We start from the raw sequence: 19,097 nt of genomic DNA, 5'->3' as shown, positions 1-19,097 counted from the left end.
AGATAAACAGAAAACTGAATGCCAAAGACTTATATCGAGAACACTGTTTTATTTATAATAAAAAGCAACAGCCATGAAACAGTGACTCGCTGGCCTCTGTGGTCTAGAAATCAGTTTAATTGGTTCTTGGCGTTTGGGTTTCTCGTTCAAGGCCCATCCTGGGCGTGGATGCTTTTAGAATTAATTCATTTTCAAGCCGTTCCTCCGGTTGGGCAACTCGATCACCGGCGACTGAGAGGCGGGCGAGTCACTCACTCAACTGCTGAATCATTGTCTTGATAGGGATTCTCAGCGAGCGTTCACACGGGCAACCCTCGCGCGATAGTTGCTCGCAGTTGCTCTCCCCGTCAGTCGCCCGCCACCGCCGTCAATCACGGGCAACTGCGTCTCCGACAATTCCCTTCTTTTTTACTGCAAAACATGTGTTCTACGTTTGATACCGAGACATTCATTAAGTTGGTCATGTGTGGCATGCCCTGTGGGAAATCTCTAATGTAAATTACGCTAGTAAATTTGTGGGAAAAAAATATGTTTTACAAAATTTACGAACCTAGTACAATATCATCAACTTAGTATTAATTGGTTATTTAAACCTATAATCATTATAAATTATTCTTGATATATTTTGCTCATAATAATATATTGTTCTACGGAACTATTGTTCATTACGTGTTGCACATTCGTCTAGTAATATTATTATTTTATTGTGTCATGTAATTCAAACAATAATAACGTATTGTGACTACAACTTCTTCCTCAAAAGGTATATATCAACACTACTTCAACACCAGTTTCGAAATTTGGCTCAGTTAATTGAACGTTTCTAGTGACATTATAAAGTAGTTACAAAAGTTTTTAAAAAATTCTGTCAAAATTGAGGAAATATGATAGAAAAGGCTCCTTCCTTCAGTCTGGCAGCATTGGTAGGATGCGTCCATAAATTATTTTTTCTTATTTACTTTTTTATGTTAAAAATATTAGCTATAGGTATACGGCATTTGGTAGGAGTAATTTCGTGAATGCAACGGAAGACGCATGAAACGGGAATGTGAGTAGTATAGTATGGTTCCTCCGGGCACAGGCTTCAGGCTGTGGTGAGTGGTGCCGACCGAGCTCTGACATCACGTCCATCACTGACGTCACGACGACCATCTTGGATGGCCGTGACCTTGACCTTAACATTGACCCCAGCGGCCATATTGTATCCGCCATCTTAGACCGCCATATTTAAATCGAGCGCCCCACCCATGATGAAATTATCGTCTCGGTCACCAAATTGATTTTTTCCTGTTATGCTGGAGGTCACCATCTTGGATACCGTCGACTTTGTTTCTGTTGTTTGTTCCTAAGGAGGGCCAGCTTCGCTCTTGAATTTTTTTCTGTTCTGTTGGAGGCCGCCATCTTGGATACAGCCGACTTTGTTTCTGTTGTTTGTTCCTATAGAGTGCCAGCGTCGCTCTGTCACAGGCACGTAAGGGCGATGTTCCATTGCCTACCAGAGCTATTTTGGTCCTTATCGACATATTAATATAATTTTTTATGCAATAAACATTGGAAGCGCTGCGATTCCAACCATCGTAGCACTCATCTCTAGGTTAGAAAACATACGCCTTTAACCGCACGGCCATCGAGACATTTACCAGACTGAGAATTAAATAAGGTATACATAAAAATAACATGCATATTCGGACTAGTATTTTTTTTTAATTTTAAGTAATAATAGCACTACTTGGTTGAGACAGAACCCCCATACATATTGTATTAAGTCACAACTGTTGCATATTTCGTTACGGCAGCCATCTTGAAAATCCGTTATTTCAATGCTAGGAATTCCAAAAAAATCCAAAACATATTTAAAGAATTACCTACTTCAAATGTTTAGTTATTTAAACGATTTCGGTCCTCGGTTCGATTTCCGGCGAGAGTAAACCAGTAATTTATTAATATATTTCCAAAATTCTCAATAAAAAGTAATAAATATGTTTGACACCACACGCGACATTTTGAATTATGTCACCACTGTATAAATTATCGTTACGGACGCCTACTTGAAAATCTTTATTTATTATCCGATTTTAATAAAAAAAAGTTCAAAATACACAAAACAATTAACTTATTAGAATACTGATTGATTAAATCGATTCCTGTCCTTGGTTCGAAACTGGTAAGAGCAAAATAAAAAACGACAGACCCTTCCTCCACAGAAGCCACCTACAGAATGACCTCCCTCCACCAGTACCAAGGTACATATCGTCAGCTGGGATGACGTCGTGTCCGCCACCTTGCCTTCGTCTGCTGGAGGTTACCATCTTGTTTTCGTCTGCTAGAATGTGCTGACACCATATTAGTATAATTTTTTGTTCACCATATATTTGACCTCGATTGTTGACATTGATCTTTGTCCTTCACCTAGATATTTGACCCTGACCTTCAAATTTGACCTTGACCTTGAAATTTGACTTAGACCTTGACGACCATCATGGATTCGACATTTTGTGTTCAGTACATGCTACCAGGAGCTACCACCTGCTAGAGGACATTGCCATCATCTTGTTTTCGTCTGCTGGAGGACACCATCTTGTGTGTGTACTCGCCTTATAGAGTGCATTACCATCATGCTAGTTTTATTCTAACCCGCTAGAGTGCAGTAATCATGTATTATTACTGAGGTGCCCACCATCTTGAAATTTGGCGCCATCTAACTAAATATTAAATAAATTGTATATTTTGGTTTCCATTACCTTTCGCAGAGTTTATAAATCATTAACTCTACAAAAGCAACACAAGACAATATACCTGACCAACGAATTAAATATGCTATCGATAAGCCTAACATTAAAGTCGAGTTTTTGATACTTAGATTAACCTTTAAACCTTTAAAACTTTAACCTTTAACCTTTAAAATTTTCACCAAGCATCTTCGGACCACAGACCGGGTCATGAACAATGTCAGACATATAGTAAAGGGAATGAACACACAGTACACACAGGAAACATAATGAACGCACAGTACACACAGTACACAGGAAAACGGAATGTACACACAGTACACACAGGAAAACGTAATGTACACACAGTACACACAGGAAAACGGAATGTACACACAGCACACACAGGAAACGGAATGAACACACGGTACACACAGGAAACGGAATGAACACACAGTACACACAGGAAATGGAATGAACACACGGTACACACAGGAAACGGAATGAACACACACAGTAGCGGAAACACACAGGCTTAGTTAGAAATCAGAATACAAGAAATGAAACATTAAGATTTTACTTACAATATTTAATTTATTTCTCAACATTATACAAATACAAGTAAAACAAGCCATTATTGTATGTAGCCAGCTTCCCTCAGTTCTTCGAGTATGAAGGATATTTCTTTGATGCACGAATAGTTTCCGGCACAAAGCGAGCCATGTAGATGTCTTAGCCGGTCAACCAATATGTTTGGATCTTTCCATTATGAGTAATCAATCTCTTCTACCACCATCTTCCTTGCATGCTCATTATAAATACTTTTAATATCACAATCGCCCCAGTGATCATAATAAGCTTTATCAGATTTATTTATTATAACACGTCGTTTCCATCGCTTCGGGTCAGGACACCGCCACATTCTTCGATCTTGTCAGCTTTAGGTGCTTCATCACAGTGTATGCCGTTGTCAACAGCCTCAGAGTCACTGTAGCAATCACCGTAGAAGGCATCGTCTTCACCCAGATTACCGTAAGAATTCGATATCGATGATGTCGAAGTGTTTTCATCGTCTTCTTGCTTCCTTTTTAGGAGTCCATCATTTTTACAAAGTAGGAAAGATCTACTTGAATTCGGCTTGAATGTATTGTCACTTTTCACGTTAAGAATTCTTCCATTGTCTTCATTCTTCCATAAATCATCATCATCCTTCAATTTAAGTTCTTTGTCGAGATCGGAAGAGCCACGAACATAATCTCTCCCAAGACAAGGAAAATTATTGTAATGCAGATCACTCTTCTTTAGTCTAATAGATCCATCGATGTCCTCTATGCCGTAAGTAGGCATGGCTTTACATGTTCTACCATGTCTTTTTAAGCTGTCAATTCGTGTTAACAACCTGCTACACCGATTACAGCTTAACATTTTGCGTAGTGGGTTTTTAACACAATCATTCTTCTCATGACGTCTAGCATTCCTTCTCATGACAAAATCCTTGCTACAGTATCTACAGCGGCTTCCTTCCGATTCAGCTGCAGATAACAAACCTTGATCCATGCTAGCTTCTGTGACTAATGTTAGATGCAAACTGCCAGTTTTCCAATTGGAACCATTACTTAAATTGAATTTTTTAAATATTTCATCAGCGAGAATTAAGTTATCTTATGCAAAGCAACTCGTAGTAAGTAGTTCTTCTTGTCAACAACAGACACCACATGTTGCTTACAGGTAAATATTATTTAGTTATTTTATGTGGTATGCAGGATGCTCACTAACGATCGCAAAAGAAGGATGGCTTCGCTAGACACCAAGGAGAAGGAAGTTCGTCTAGCATGTTAGTGCTTCACAGATGTTTCATGGTATATTATTTGACTGAGTAATGGTTGTTTAATTTTTGAATTCCACCTGGTAAAAAAATTGCAAGTGCTGATTTAGTAGCAGAAATTCACGAATTAAATGTAACTCCAAATAAAATGTCATGACTCATTAGGTAAAAAAATCCTTCATGCAGAGAGCAGTTTCTCAGAATAGACAGAAGCACTTGAAGAAACCTCAGGAATAATCAGGAGCACACGGAAAAATACATCATCATATTGACAAGAATAATCAGGAGCAAACATATTGACAAGAATAATCGGGAGCACAAGGAGAAAACCATCAAACTTTTCTCTGATATAAAATAACAGAAAAAAATATTTAATAAATAAAAATAAATTAATAAAAATTTAAAATGAAAAAAATATATATTACAAAAACAATACATAAAATTCTGGCTTGTACTAGAACTCTATCTTGGCTCAGCAATGAGAAATTCACAAGCTAGCAGAATCTGTTCATGTAATTGGCGGCCGTCCGCAAGAGAAGACATTGCCCTATTTGACCGGATCAATCAGAACGCGTTTGCTTCCTATCTGGATTGGTGTGGTGATAATAGACGTGAACCTGAATTAACTCCAGCCAACCACGAAACAGACAAAGCTACAAATGTTTTAAAAACACAGCTAGACTGGAAATCTTTTCGCGGAAAAATGCATGACTCCACAAGAAAGCAATAAATAAAGGGATTATAGTTCGATTACGTTTCATAAGACAAATACAGAAACTTAAAACTCAACATTTTACAACACAAAAGCGTATTTTGTGCTAGAATCACAGGCAGAGTTGGTGTTGTAATTGGCGCGCACATCACTGCGCTGTGCAGCGAGCGCGTGCTCGCACTGGCTGCACACGATGACGCCATGTGTCCCGCCGCACGCAGAGTGTATACTTACACGTACACGTACTTGTCCCGGGAGTGACAGCACAAGGGTTGTACGAACTGGATGTGAAGTGTGCAAGAATGCAAATATACGTAGTACTTCGAGAAAAAAAAAAGTCTAGCCATTTTGTTTAATGTTTATTAGGTTACATTTGATCAAAATTTTAGTAGTTTAAAAGCTTCTAAAATAAATTTTCACTTTAAATCTGATGGGTATTAAATAAAATATATTTGAACGTATTTATAATGAAGTTTCATTAAATACAAGCACATGCATACCGATCGTAATTACGAAACAAGGGTGGATTCATAAAGTAAATTGCAGTCAATTTGTGTGACACCAATGAAGAGTTAAAAATTACTAATTACAGTAGAATATTTTTTCAGATAAAATTTGTGATATAAACAACCTGTTCAACTGGCTAATACAGTTTGAAAAGGCCAGAAACTGAACCTATCCTGATTCGTCAAGTATACCACAAGAACAAGTGAAGTACGCAAGGTCGCAAGTATACAACTACGTACTTGAATTCGGACACGGCCTGAGTCGAAAGGTGACATTATGATTCAAAAGTGTTTCTGAAGGTACGTTGTGTTGATCCGCATTTAAGAGGTTTGACTGCTTAAGCTAGCCTCCTGACAAAATGCAGATCTTTATTTACACTCGAAACTACTCCTCGGCCCCCGCGCGAATAAACCCTAGGAATGGCAGTGGAACGCTGTGTGGATGGCACACGAAATAGCTGGATCACGAGACCTCGCTCAAGTGGCAGCTCACAATCTCTGACTGGGAACGAAGTGTACTAGTTCAGTTAACTGGGGCGAGATAAGATGTTGCCATAGAAAAACTTGCCACGGCACATTCCATCGAAAAACACTGGCACTTACATACGTGATCTCAATATCACATACAGCGGTACTGATCAGTATGTAAAGTGACGGTCCAGGGATGGTAAGGGGAGATATAGCCCCCCCCCCCCCCCAAGACAAAGTTGGGAAAAAATTTGCAAGATATCAGTGGAAGCAGTAGATTATTTTGTGTGATACACGATGAGATGTTACAACACCTGCAATTTCAACTGTGCGAGAAGCCACGTCGCCAACAGCTACTGTAAGCCCACATGGCAGTGTTTTACTGTCAATACTATTGTAAGTTTTTTTTTAATACCCATGTTAACATTTCGAATTTTTTCTGTTCTTTTTTTATGTGTAACATCTTAGCTTTCGGTATACGGCATTTGGTGGTAGTAATTTCGTGAAGGGACCGGAAGTCGCATGGAACGGAAATGTGTAATCACGATGCTGCCATCTGTGGTGGATGGCGCGGACTAAAGTTCATATAGACAGAGGGAAACGTTATAGTATTAACTGTTTAATGAATATTAACAAGATTGGCAGTATTTTATTACAATTTCTTATCAAAAATCAGATCCAAAGCCGGTGTTTACTATTTTTAAATTATTTTTCGATTTATTTGGAAATGTTTTCTTAACCTTTCGCTCTGCAAATTGAATGAATTGATAGTCGACGTAGTTTCTCCGGCAGCGATTCTAGCAGCGGGTGCGGAAACTAAGTGTTATTCGCGTCAAGAAATGTAGTTGTAAACACAATTTTCTGATATTTAATAACTCGGCATTATATTTAAGAATACTACGTTAAATTCAATATACGAGTTTCATATTATAAGTTGATTTGCAATATGAGAACACATTAATTTGCGCGTTGCCGAGTTTAGATGGTACACATCTCTAGTGAATACTAAAATACACATTCACATTTTTTTTTAAAATCCTCTCTCTATCCCTCTCTCGCTCATTCTCACTCTTTCTCTCTCCCTCATTCTCTCTCTCCATCTCATCAACCACAAAAAAAATTCTGCATCTGTCACTGCGTATGTACCTTTCATATGAATACAGGGCTGTGGAGCTAATAAAATAACAATTAATTGTGGCAGCTAAAATATATGTACATTCAGTGTATGTTTTCATTTGAGTGTGATTTTTCGACACTTGTAAAGTGGTATAAAGTTAATAAGTGCCTAATGTCACTCCCAAACTACACTCACTAACCACGTAATAGTGCACAAAAAAGAGTGTGTGTTTGTTTGTGTATGTGTACATCCAAAACACAAACGCGCACATTATTTATGAGCATACACATAGGTAAATACTCAGACGTCCAATGCCGCAATCGCTGCGAACATAATCGACATCTGATCATATTCGCAGCTAGGAATGATAATGCTGAATGCATGGTGTAGTAAACCACGTTGTTGCTTTCAGTGTGGGGAAGATGAAAGAACAGACACTTGACTGAAAGGAAGTGATAGTGAAACTGACTGTTAAGGACTATATTCGAGAAAAATGGGACCTTAAATTAACAAATACGCTACAGTTTATAGAGTGGTCAACAAGTAGGCCTATCGAGCTCATTTAGCTTTTGAATAACTCGTATTTGCAACAGCACAATCCCCACACCTGATGTGTGACTGTAAAAATAAATTAACTGCTTAATTTTGCAAATTTTGCAATTGCAAATATTTTAACTGGACTGCAAACTCTGTGTATGAAACATAAAGTGCCTCCGTTACACGCACAGGTATGACGCAGTATATGTGCATCTTTAAAAAAAAGTTTAACTTATTGTGGTTATTTTATTAAAACTAGACTGCCAAATAGCCTAAGCTCTTTAAAAACTTTCGCGTTTGATGAACATTTGCTTTTTCTTTGCGGACACCCCGAACGCATTGCTCAATGGTGCACTTTCCTTAGACACATTCACTCTCCGACTCGTCAATTTACGTACGGGAATGTGGAACGCGTATGTTTGTAATTTAAAAAAAAAACTATTACTTGTCAATAAGTTTGGAATATTCTATACCCATATTTAACTCGCCAGCAGCACATTGTGTGTGACTCGCCTATTAGACCAGTAGTCTGATCACATGGAGGTGGTGTCTAATTTGGAACATTTCTGATGAAAATAACTCCACCAATTTTCGAACCACTCGTGCCACCTGTTGATAAGGTTATAAGCATTTTAGAGTTTTCAATCAACGAGTTCTGACATGGCACGAATTACGTCAGATGCGCCGCTGACAGTTTTTTATGCCCTTTGGTTAATTCCTCCCCCCCTTTTTTTGCCTGGGTATGATTTTTACCGTGTTACTAGCTCTTGTCTTAGCACACTGTTCAGGAAGCCTGTGGAGTAGGCAACCCGCGACGCGGATGAGAAAAAGTGTCCCTGCGAGAAAACAATGGCTCCAGTGTCAACACCAGTTGTGATATCAACGGAAGGCGGCCATCGTAGCGAGGTTGTAAAAGATTTTTAAAATACCTTCTAGGTTGCCCTAACGGCAGTCCAGACGAGTATATAAACTCCTGTTTAGGCTGCTGGAGTGCAGTCGCCCACCGAAGAACGTCGTTACGTCGCCCCGACGCTCCGACTCGCCGCACGTCGTTACCCTCACTGATCGCCTTTGGAACACCCAGGATTGGTGTGACGCCGAGTGTCTGCTTTATGTTTGGTGATAGAATTATTTTCAGTGTGATGCTACTCATGGAAATTTATAGAGGTGAATAATCACTGCAGCAGGTATTGGAGAAATTCTAAGTCCGAGTGGGACATAGCCATTCTGTCACAGCAGAGTATACATGACTTAACGCATACGGTTGGACGTAAGGTCATATAGGGCATAACTGACGTTTCGTAGCAGCTGATGTAGTTTGAGCTTGTCAGTGGTTGGCAGCATTTGGTGGCAACATCCCTAGACACGATTTTAAGCAAGTACTATACCCCAAAGTGGCTTACAAAGAGTTGCGTAAGTGAAGTTACGCTTACGTATTGTGAAACTGACTATGCTGATTTGGACTTAACACATAAGGACGTTTATGAAAATAACAGCCGTTTTGTGATTTGCGAGTTTACACAATTTGTGTTTACGTTTGGTTACATCAGTATCTGAAATTGTCCGACGAGAACGAATGCATGCGAGTGGCAACCCCCGGTATTGCTGTATCTTATTAAGGGCACACACATAGTAAAGTTTTTGGCAGAAGCAGCGAGTTGAAGTGAGTCCTTGTGTAACCATCTGTATAGAGAACGGCTGTTGTGGACTTGTGTCTGCGGACTTACATACATGGGATACGTGGAGCGGGAGGTGGAAACCTGGGACGTCTGAATTCTGCCGTGGACTCGCTGGAGCGGTCTTCAACTGCAAAGGGAACTGGATGAATACACCGCTGCCAAATTACTACAAGGGATTGTGGTTACTGAAATGCAAGATACAAGTTTTAAGGCCACTATAACCAACAGATGTTAACACGGAGACTGTAATATTCCATTTAGGGCTTTGGCTTGCTACCGAGCCTGATTAATACTTTTTTATTAATCCCAAACGTGAACTTAGTGTGTTAAAGTGTCTCTCATGAGACTTAGTATTTTGGATTTTTTTATGTTCTTTGATAATCATGTTAAAAAGTTGTTTATGTAATTTGCCAAATAATCAACCAACTGTAAATGTAATATTTTTAGCTTGCGAGTTTTCATAATTTTGGTAATATTAACACCAAGTTCATTATGCACACTTTCAATTTTGTTGTTGCTTATAGGTAGAGTTAGTATTAATACGAGAGGGGGGGAATGGGTTCGTAAGGATAGCCCAATTAATTTTATAGTTTTATTTATTACTAATATTTACATTACGTACTAAAAATGTCTGTTCACAAATCACTCGCACTTAAAAATGTATGTTCATAAATCACTAAATATCTGTCAAGTCTACAGTTCACACTCCTCATTGGAGCTAGGCTCAACATTGGTTTGCCCCATATCTCGCACCTGTCCACACACACAGTTTCGCCTTACTCAGAAACACACATGCACAATCCCTTTGCTCTGCATCATGCTACTCGCCTGTTGGAACTCTCGGAACTCCCCGAGGAGGTCGGCGTCACCGCTTTTATACCATTTACAGTCATTCTTCTGGAACCGACTGGAGTGGTTGTGATGTGTCGCGTCATCCCAGGCCGAACCAACGCTCAAAGCATCCAGAATAACAAAGCTTATTCAAGCCACACCTTCAAACATTAGTAATAAATTTTTATTTGTATACTTCCAAAAAAAACTTTAACAACCAGTTTAAAAATAATTTCTTTGTAAAGTTGCAAAGTGTTTTGACGGTGTTTAGGAGCCACAGGTCCGTGATGGATGTCAGAGAAGGCGCTCATTAATCAAGCAGGTAACACATCTATTCTGGCATATTCTCTAAATCGGTCCAAGTACCACTTTCATTCATTTTCTTTTCCCTCTCTGGATGCAATAGACCACATACATTTCAGAACTTCAAATGGGCCTTCTCATGGGGCTTGAAGCTTAGGGCACCTGCCCTTCCTTCGCTGTGGGTTATACAGCCACTCTAAATTGTCTTCCTGATAACCAGTCGAGTTAGCCTTCTGGTCATACCTCGTCTTCATTCCGTCTGTCGCTAATCGGAGGTTCTTGAGAGCTTGATCATGTATGATTAGCATATGCTACCCCAAATTACTGGCATAGTCAATGCTGGTCGGATCTAGCGAGGACGGCCGAACTTGACATTACAGGGAAACCTCAACTTCTGTCCAAACACAATACTCGCAAGGGTCTGTCCAGTGGTTTCATGGATGGCAGCCCTATAAGCCATAGGAATAACTGGATGTGTTGGTCCCAATCCTGTTGGTGGTCGGCCACAACTTTGTCAAGGTGTTCGAAAGTTATGTTGCACCTCTCCACTATTCGATCGGACTGAGGGTGTAGGGCTTTAGTCCTGGAATTAATTATTCCCAGCAACCGACACACTACCTGAAACACTGTCAACTTAAAATTGTGGCCTTGGTCTGCGTGTAGCTCCATTTGTATTCCAAATGAAGTTGTTGACTAGTGCATTCGCAACAGTAGTAGCTTCTTGGTTACTAAGTGCATAAACCTCTGGCTACTTACTGAATCCATTGCTACCAGAATATACCGGTTACAATCTTTAGTTTTGGGAAATGATCTAGTGATGTCGATTGCCAATTGTCTCAAAGGGAGCTCACACACTGTTGGCCTCAATTTCCAATGACTCCGGTGTTGTGGACTTTTTATAGCCAAGCATATTTCGCATTGTCTACACCAAGTCTCCACATCCTGGCGAAACTTCAACCAATAATAGCATTGATGGCTCTTGGCTACAGTTTTTTTCACCTCTAGGTGACCGCCAGAGGTAACATCATGGATTTATTTCAACACCTCTGCCACTAGATTCATCAGAAGTAGTTGCATGGTAACTACTTTTCCATTTGGACTCTCCCATGCACTAAATAGTAGCCCATTCACCATCCTTAAGGAATCCCACTGTGACCAATAAGCTTTCACAGCCCGTCGGTCACTGGATATCTCATGACATAATGAACATTCAGTTCCATTCTCTGACCAGCTTATAATGGGTCCCAGGTCCAGATCTTGTAGCTGAGATGCTTTTAAGCTGGCATTATCCCATTTATTTTCCCTGTTAGTTATGATTGATCGCTGGGCATCTTCGATTCCCTCATTTTCCCTGCTCTTTAGAAATGCTTATGGTCTACCTTACAAGGTCTTCGGGTGAGAACATCGGCATTGTTGTAAATTCGCTCTCTCCTGTGTTCTATTCGACAACCATATTGCTTTATCTGTTCAATCCACCGAGCAAGTTGTCCCTTTGGATTCTTGTATTGTAACAGCCACTTCAGTGCGGCATGGTCGGTGTGTAAAAGGGATTTTCTCCCATATAAATATTTGTAGAAATCTTGCAGGAACTTCAGTACAGCCAGGAGTTTTCTTCTTGACACAATACCTGTGTTCAGGCTTAGACAAAACTTTGCTATAGTTTACTATAACTCGTTCATTTCCAAATTGAACCTGGGAGAGCACAGCACCCAAACCATCTCCGCTTGCATCCGTGTCGAGGATATACTCTCCATGTTGGCAGGGGTAGGCCAGTATGGGGCTAGTACACAGGGATTCCTGAAGGTTCCAAAAAGCAGTTTCAGATGCTGAAGTCCACAAAAATTGTATCTTGTCCTCAGTCAGCTGATGCAGTGGTTTTGTGACTGCTGAGAACCCAGGCACAAGCTGCCTAAAGTATGCAGAGGGTCCCAAGAAACTCCTCACAGCAATCTTATTCTTTGGTTGAGGCCACTCCTTAACTGACCTGATATTCTCAGGATCTGTTCGCATTCCATCCTGTGATACAATATGTCCCAGGAATGTAACCACATGCTGGAACAAAACACTTCTTAGACCTTAAGTTATGCATGGTGAAGCATGTTAACTAAGTAGTACATGGTTAAGCCTGTCGAACACATCCTAAAGGATTAGAAAATGTTATTTTCCTGTATTTCCCACCTCAATAATGTCGTCCAGGTATACTAGGCATGCTTTCCAAGTCAAGCCACATGGCACAAGTTCCATCAATCTCTCAAAAGTTTCAGGAAATTACATATCCCTTCTTCGCGAATCGAGGTTGGCCACCCTGACTGGTACAACCTGACCAACCTTTGCAAAGTTTCGAGCGACCAGGAGCTTCTCTAATTCTAATGTCATATCTGATTCAATCAATCAGGTAGCTCATGTTGCCACTAAGGTCTCCCATTATCCTATCTACTATTATATGCTCATAGTCTGATGAAATTGAAACAGATTCGCTAACTACCACTTGCATTACAGAACTTCCAATTGGTTGGGGGTAAACACGGTCACCTCCTCATCTTTAATACGCAGTACCTGCTCTTCCATGTCAATAACGAATCCGTATCGTTCATGATGTCCACTCCTAGGATTACCTCAGCAGTGATATCACGACTGTGATTATATCAAAGTCCCTATCCTTACCTCCCAATTCCAGCTGTTCATGCAAGAATGAAGTATCTCCAGTAGCTGTTTTAAGTCTGTATGGGATGGGTGTTCTCTTCAGCTTTTCCCTGCTTACAATGTCTGTGCAAACTATAGATGGCGATGCCCCATGCCAACAGTATGTAAACACTGTCTGCCATTGATCCATTCACTAAGCAACAAACTGCCATGGCCTCAACGAAGTAAAGATAAGGAAAAAAAACCTAGAGGCTACCATTTCTTGTAGAGCTGGTGTGCGCCCCCTCACACCTGTTACTGTTCGTTTCCCTGTTGCTCTTCCTGCTGCTCTTCTTGAGGCCATGTCAATGTGTCCTAGTTCTTGGCAGACAAAGGCCTGCAGGCGTCCTCCTGCTCCTTGGACCAGGAAACCTTGAGTATCATTTAGTAGCTTCTTCAATGCCCTGATAATATTCCATTCATTCAGGGCCGGTGCAAGGTAAATTGGCGCCCTAGGCAAAAAACCTTAATTACCCCCCCCCCCCCCGCCAGACACCCCAAAAAAAATTTTCCTTGCCTCAAAATACATCACGTAAGCCTAAGATTTTGTCAACAATCTAATGTAAGCAGGCTTGTGTTTTTTTTTACTTTTATACTTATTACAAATCATAAACAGGTCACCGTGGACTTTAAATAATTACTTATATCAATATAAGCATTCCAAACTATTACAAAAATCCATTTTCATCTAGTTTCAATAATCATTAAACATATTATATCAGCTGTTATGTGTCGTGCTGCGCCGCCCCCAGCTACTTGGCGCCCTAGGCGGTTGCCTTGTTAGCCTATATGGGCGTGCCGGCGCAGCATTCATTCATGGTATTTCTCACATTCCTGCATGGAAGGGCTCTAGTCTAACTCTCATTCTCCTGATGTTTGTGTTTCTGAAACACTGCATGAAGCTTAGATTTCCAGGGCATTGGCCAATCATCGCAGTTTTCCCGTGTGGGGCCAAATGGAGTGTCTGCTGAATCTCCGCATCTCTGCATCCGTCTACAAATGCACTGCTGGCTAGGCTGTCGGAACACTGCAAGAGCTTCTGGGTAGGCGAGGTGCACGAGCCACTCAATGTCGGCTTTTCCGAAGATAGCTGTTGACATGTCTTCGGGGCAGTTCTATACACCTTGCCCATGTATTGGTCGCCAAACCTCAGCTCAAGGGCTTCTAATAGTTCTCCATAGTTTTTCTGATCTGAAACTGGTATGGTCTGCAGCAGCTAGAGTGGACCCCTCTATAGTTCTTCTTGGTTCTTCTTCATGACCTCAATCTCAGTCTTCAAAGCATTCTTCACCCCTTCTTGGCTGATCTTTACTTCATTCTTCATCTCATTGGCCACTCTTCATTTCTTCCTGGCCTTTCTTCATTTCCTTCATATCATTGATCAACTCAGATAAGAAAGCCATTACTCTTAAATTCAGCCATCTTTCTTGTCCACATTCACTATCAGCCTGTCAATATCACTACTGTCCTATGAACTACATTTTAATATCACCTACAAGCTAAACTAAACTTCTACTAAAAACTAACACTAACTTCACTACAACTACACTCAAAACTAACTAAAGTTCCTAACTCTAATTTCAATTTCGAAAATTGAAATTATAATTTTTTTTAATTCACTGTCTATTAAATCCTAAATCATTTAACTAAGGCCATCCCACTTTGGATATCAAAATGTTATGAGTGGAGGAAATGGATTTGTAAAGATAGCCCAATTTTTATAGTTTTATTTACTACTAATATTTACATTATTGAATAAATTACCACACTTAATGTCTGTTCTCAAGTCACTTGCACTTAAAAATTTATGTTCATAAATCACTAAATATCTGTCCAATCCACCGTTCGCACTCTTCACTGGAGCTAGGCTCAACAGTGGTTCACCCCATACACACAGTCTTGTGGCACTCAGTCACAGATGCACATTCCCGTCACTCTGAGTCATGCCGCTTGCCAAACACGCACTTCACGCTCTCGCTTTTTGGAACTCTCAGAACTTCTGTGGAGGCCAGCATTGCCGCTTTTATACCTTTGGCAGTCATTCTGGAACTGACTGGAGTGGTTGTGACATGTCCCGTACTGACCCCGTTGTCTGGACAGACAAAAGGTTAATCTACCACATAATTTATTTTTTATTTAAAAGTTATTTAATCTGGATGAGAACCATTATGAAAAATCCGTAAAATTTATTGCGATTTTAGCAAAACAATTATGGAAGATAATTTTTATTTTATTTTAACAATTCAAGAGTGCTAGTTTAGAGTTATTTTGTAATGAAAGCATTTTAAGAACATTTCTGAAAAATACATCATGATGTTAATTGATACGTTTGGCAATTTATGTGTATTTAGTTTACTAATTGTGGCCCAAATTGGAAAAGGTGTCAAGGTATTGTGTTATGAACTATTCTGCATTCTAGGTATTAATTTTGTAAAAGAAAATATGTTGTAATGTTGTTAAGGTTGTAATACTAGTAGTCTGCCTTATGAGAAGCAAACTGCAAGTAATAAATTTGAAATTATTTAAAGGAATTAGGTGCTTGTGTCCTATTATTTATGCTTGTCATTTGTTTAAATTCATTTAGAATAAGTGGGTACTCATTCCCAAGAATAAACATTTAATTTTAAAAACTTTAGGTTTATAAAACCTTTGAATATATATACTGTATAGAAGTCGCGAGTGGATAGGATTTACTCTACGTTTTTCAGAAGCATATGATGAGCAGCTTGGGAACTTCACCACTGCAGTGCGCTGCCGTAACGCCCTGTATCGTCTTAGTTGTTATGTACACGTTAGAGCGCAGCGCTGTCGCCCGCTGTATTCCCCGCACCCCCCATCTATCATTCACTGCAGCTCAAGGTCGTTCAAGGGGAGGGGAAGGGGTGTTTGAAGAGTTCGACACTTGTCCGCTAGGGACCACCACAAGTCGATGCCCTAGATATGGTGGCGATTGCGGCGGTGAATTAACCAACTACCTCAAAACCGTATTAGAAATTTTAACCTGGGCTGGCGACTTCTATACAGTATATATATTCAAAGATAAAACTCTTTGCCTTTATAATGTTAGCAGTTCGTGAACAAGTGCACTTTTTGTGACGTGTGGCCAAGCTATAAGTAACCAGCACGGATACAGCCATAATTTCAACAACAGTTCGTTCATTTTTTCTTGCCCATTCTACCCTTCAAGTGGTTGCTAACTCAAGACACTCAAGTAAACACTTAAACACCGAATCAGTGCATCTGATAAGTTTTTGTCTCAATTCTACATATCACATGATTCAACACAGTGAACAAAGTGGATGAATAATATTCCACAAACGTAAAACATATTTTTTTGTTTATGTTAGTAGTCAAAAGGCATTTTGACGGACTACTTGTATAAAACATAGAGTAAAGTTGATGATAAATATTTTTATTAATTCCCGTCTCAACCTACCTCATGGACGAATACTTTTTGCAATGAACTGTATAGTGTTACAAGTGGGAAAACAGGCTCAGAAATGATAGCCCAATTAATTAAATATAGTTTTAATTATTACCTAATATACACTATTCATTAAGTTATAACAATTTAGTTGTCTGTCCACAAATTAATCACTCTTTCACTAGGTCTACTATTTACTCTCCCCATTGGAGTTTGGCTTGACAGTGGCCCTCCCTACTGCTTGTCTCTTACTGCACACCTCTGCCTCAACACACTGCCTCACACTACTCACTCATCCACCGCACATACAACACTATCTCACATGCTTCAGTCCCCGATGCACCAATCTTCATACACGAAGCCCATCGCTCGCCGTCCATTATCGTTCACCAAGGGTCATTCACCCTCTTCACTTCACTTCGCTCGCAGATCACTCCGAGGATCTGCTATTGTCTCTACCAGCCATTGTCACTCCCACACTACTCATCACAGGTCGGCCTCCGTCTTAAATACCTGCCAAGTCCCAACCTGGAAAGGTCTCGTATCCCTCCGAAGTGTCGTATCATCAGAATCCCAGAGTAAACACTCGAAGCTCCTCGCACAACAGCATCCTAGTTACGCAACTTCGCGCACATGGGGCTCTGGGAATGTGCCGAGCCTTCAAGACTCGGGGAGAGAGGCACCGCTCCTAATCGGATTACTGCAGAGGGTCGGGTGCTACCTGTCCGAGAGCTAGGGCCTCCCCTGGATCCTCGCTGCAATGGCCTGCTTCATTGCCTCGTCTTTAGTATCCTCTTAACAATACATATAAAACTAAAATGTACACGCATAAGAACTTGATCTCATAAGATTGCTTTTTCCTTTGGAAAATAGGTTATTTTACAGTAGAATTTCAATTCTCAGTCACTAGTTAGTACTGTGTTTGGGTCCTTTTGACTAGAGCATAAAATTATTATGACTGAATTTAGCTTTTGAGTAAGTGTTCTAAAGATGACTGATTTTCATCATTTCATATTTTACCCTGCTGAATTTAATTTTGCCATAATTCAGTCTGTTTCCGATATGCAAATGGTGAGGGCTTAAGTTTATTAACACGGGTATTGTAAATCATATCTGAAAGTGTACATTCTTTGTAGGCCTACTCTCGTCAAAAGTTTTCAAACAGAGATACTCTTTGTTACTGGAGCGTGGTCAAGTTGTTCTCTTTGCACATGATAGGTCATGGCATTAGAAGTTATCAAGTGACTTTTGCCCCCAAGCGAGTTGAGGAATCTTCACGTGCATCTTAACCCACCAAGGTCACCGCAGTAGAATTGTAAACACAGACGTGCCAATTGCTATTGGGTAACACCGGCGATCTTTTACCAACATTGCATTCATTTAGAGATGTGATAAACATGCTCATGTTGCAAGAAACACTGTTTCATTCCCACTCTCTAGCATGACTCTGTTACTCTAAGGATTGCTCTAGGAGTTGGGACAGGGAAAGAAACTAAAATAACTATAGAAACTGAAATTAGCAGGTGTAAGTCCATAATGTAAAGAAGAATTGTATTTATTATGAAATAAAAAAACCTTCCAGCATTCCAAAATTGTATTGAGCATCTTGGCAATAAACAAGGCCAGTGACGTTGATTATTATTATTAATAATTTACTATGAGAGACTGATAGTTATTTGGTGCCTACGTTCGAGCTTACAAAACCATTGACCATCAATATTTTTCAATACATACTATTGTCATGCACTTTCGATCATGTATATTCATTTGTAGATTCATAGATGGCAGTGCAGTCAGTGATTGTATGCCGGTAAAGAAAAACAACAATAATTTTACAATCTTTCAGATATATGTAACTTATATGTAACTTAAATGGGCAGAATGGTTTCCTAATCAGCTATTTTGTACATCCTGTAGATGGCAACAGCTGCGAACAAAACTAGTCATTCCAGACTTTGTTTTAAATTATTATGTTTGGTTAAATTTGGACACTTTAAAAAATATATATATTATTTTATTTGTTCACATGTTTATATATAATCTTGAGAATCACTTAAATATTTTAATTAATATTTAAATACCTCACCAGGTTGTTGCTAACTCCATGGTTGCTATATGGACCGGGGTCAAGAAAATGTGCTGAGCTGCAACAGCAAAACATGGCGCCATACACTGTGGGAGTAAAATATACTGTGCAGCTTGAAAACATACCACTATTTCTATTAGTTTAATTAAAATGAGTAGTATTTAAAAGTCTAACAAATATATAAAAATTCTAAAATTCTTCATATTACTCAGAAACAGA

General features: G+C 39.7%; 1 protein-coding gene across 5 annotated transcripts in view; it reads right to left on the bottom strand.

The window, feature by feature from the left end:
• Positions 1–19,097, bottom strand: part of LOC134531111 (proton-coupled amino acid transporter-like protein pathetic) — a 122,199-nt gene that overhangs the window by 85,050 nt on the left and 18,052 nt on the right. For 3 of the 5 annotated variants that reach the window (XM_063366661.1, XM_063366668.1, XM_063366669.1), the window contains one exon: positions 18,879–18,936. The exons of the other annotated variants lie outside the window; for them this stretch is intronic. In XM_063366661.1, coding sequence (XP_063222731.1) covers positions 18,879–18,936 — 58 coding nt within the window. The remainder of the gene's footprint in view (positions 1–18,878; positions 18,937–19,097) is intronic. 5 annotated transcript variants of the gene reach the window in all.

Source organism: Bacillus rossius, chromosome 3 (genome assembly GCF_032445375.1).
Source record: "Bacillus rossius redtenbacheri isolate Brsri chromosome 3, Brsri_v3, whole genome shotgun sequence".
In the NCBI taxonomy this organism is placed as follows: Eukaryota; Metazoa; Arthropoda; class Insecta; order Phasmatodea; family Bacillidae; genus Bacillus; species Bacillus rossius.
This window is presented reverse-complemented; position numbering and strand designations above follow the sequence as displayed.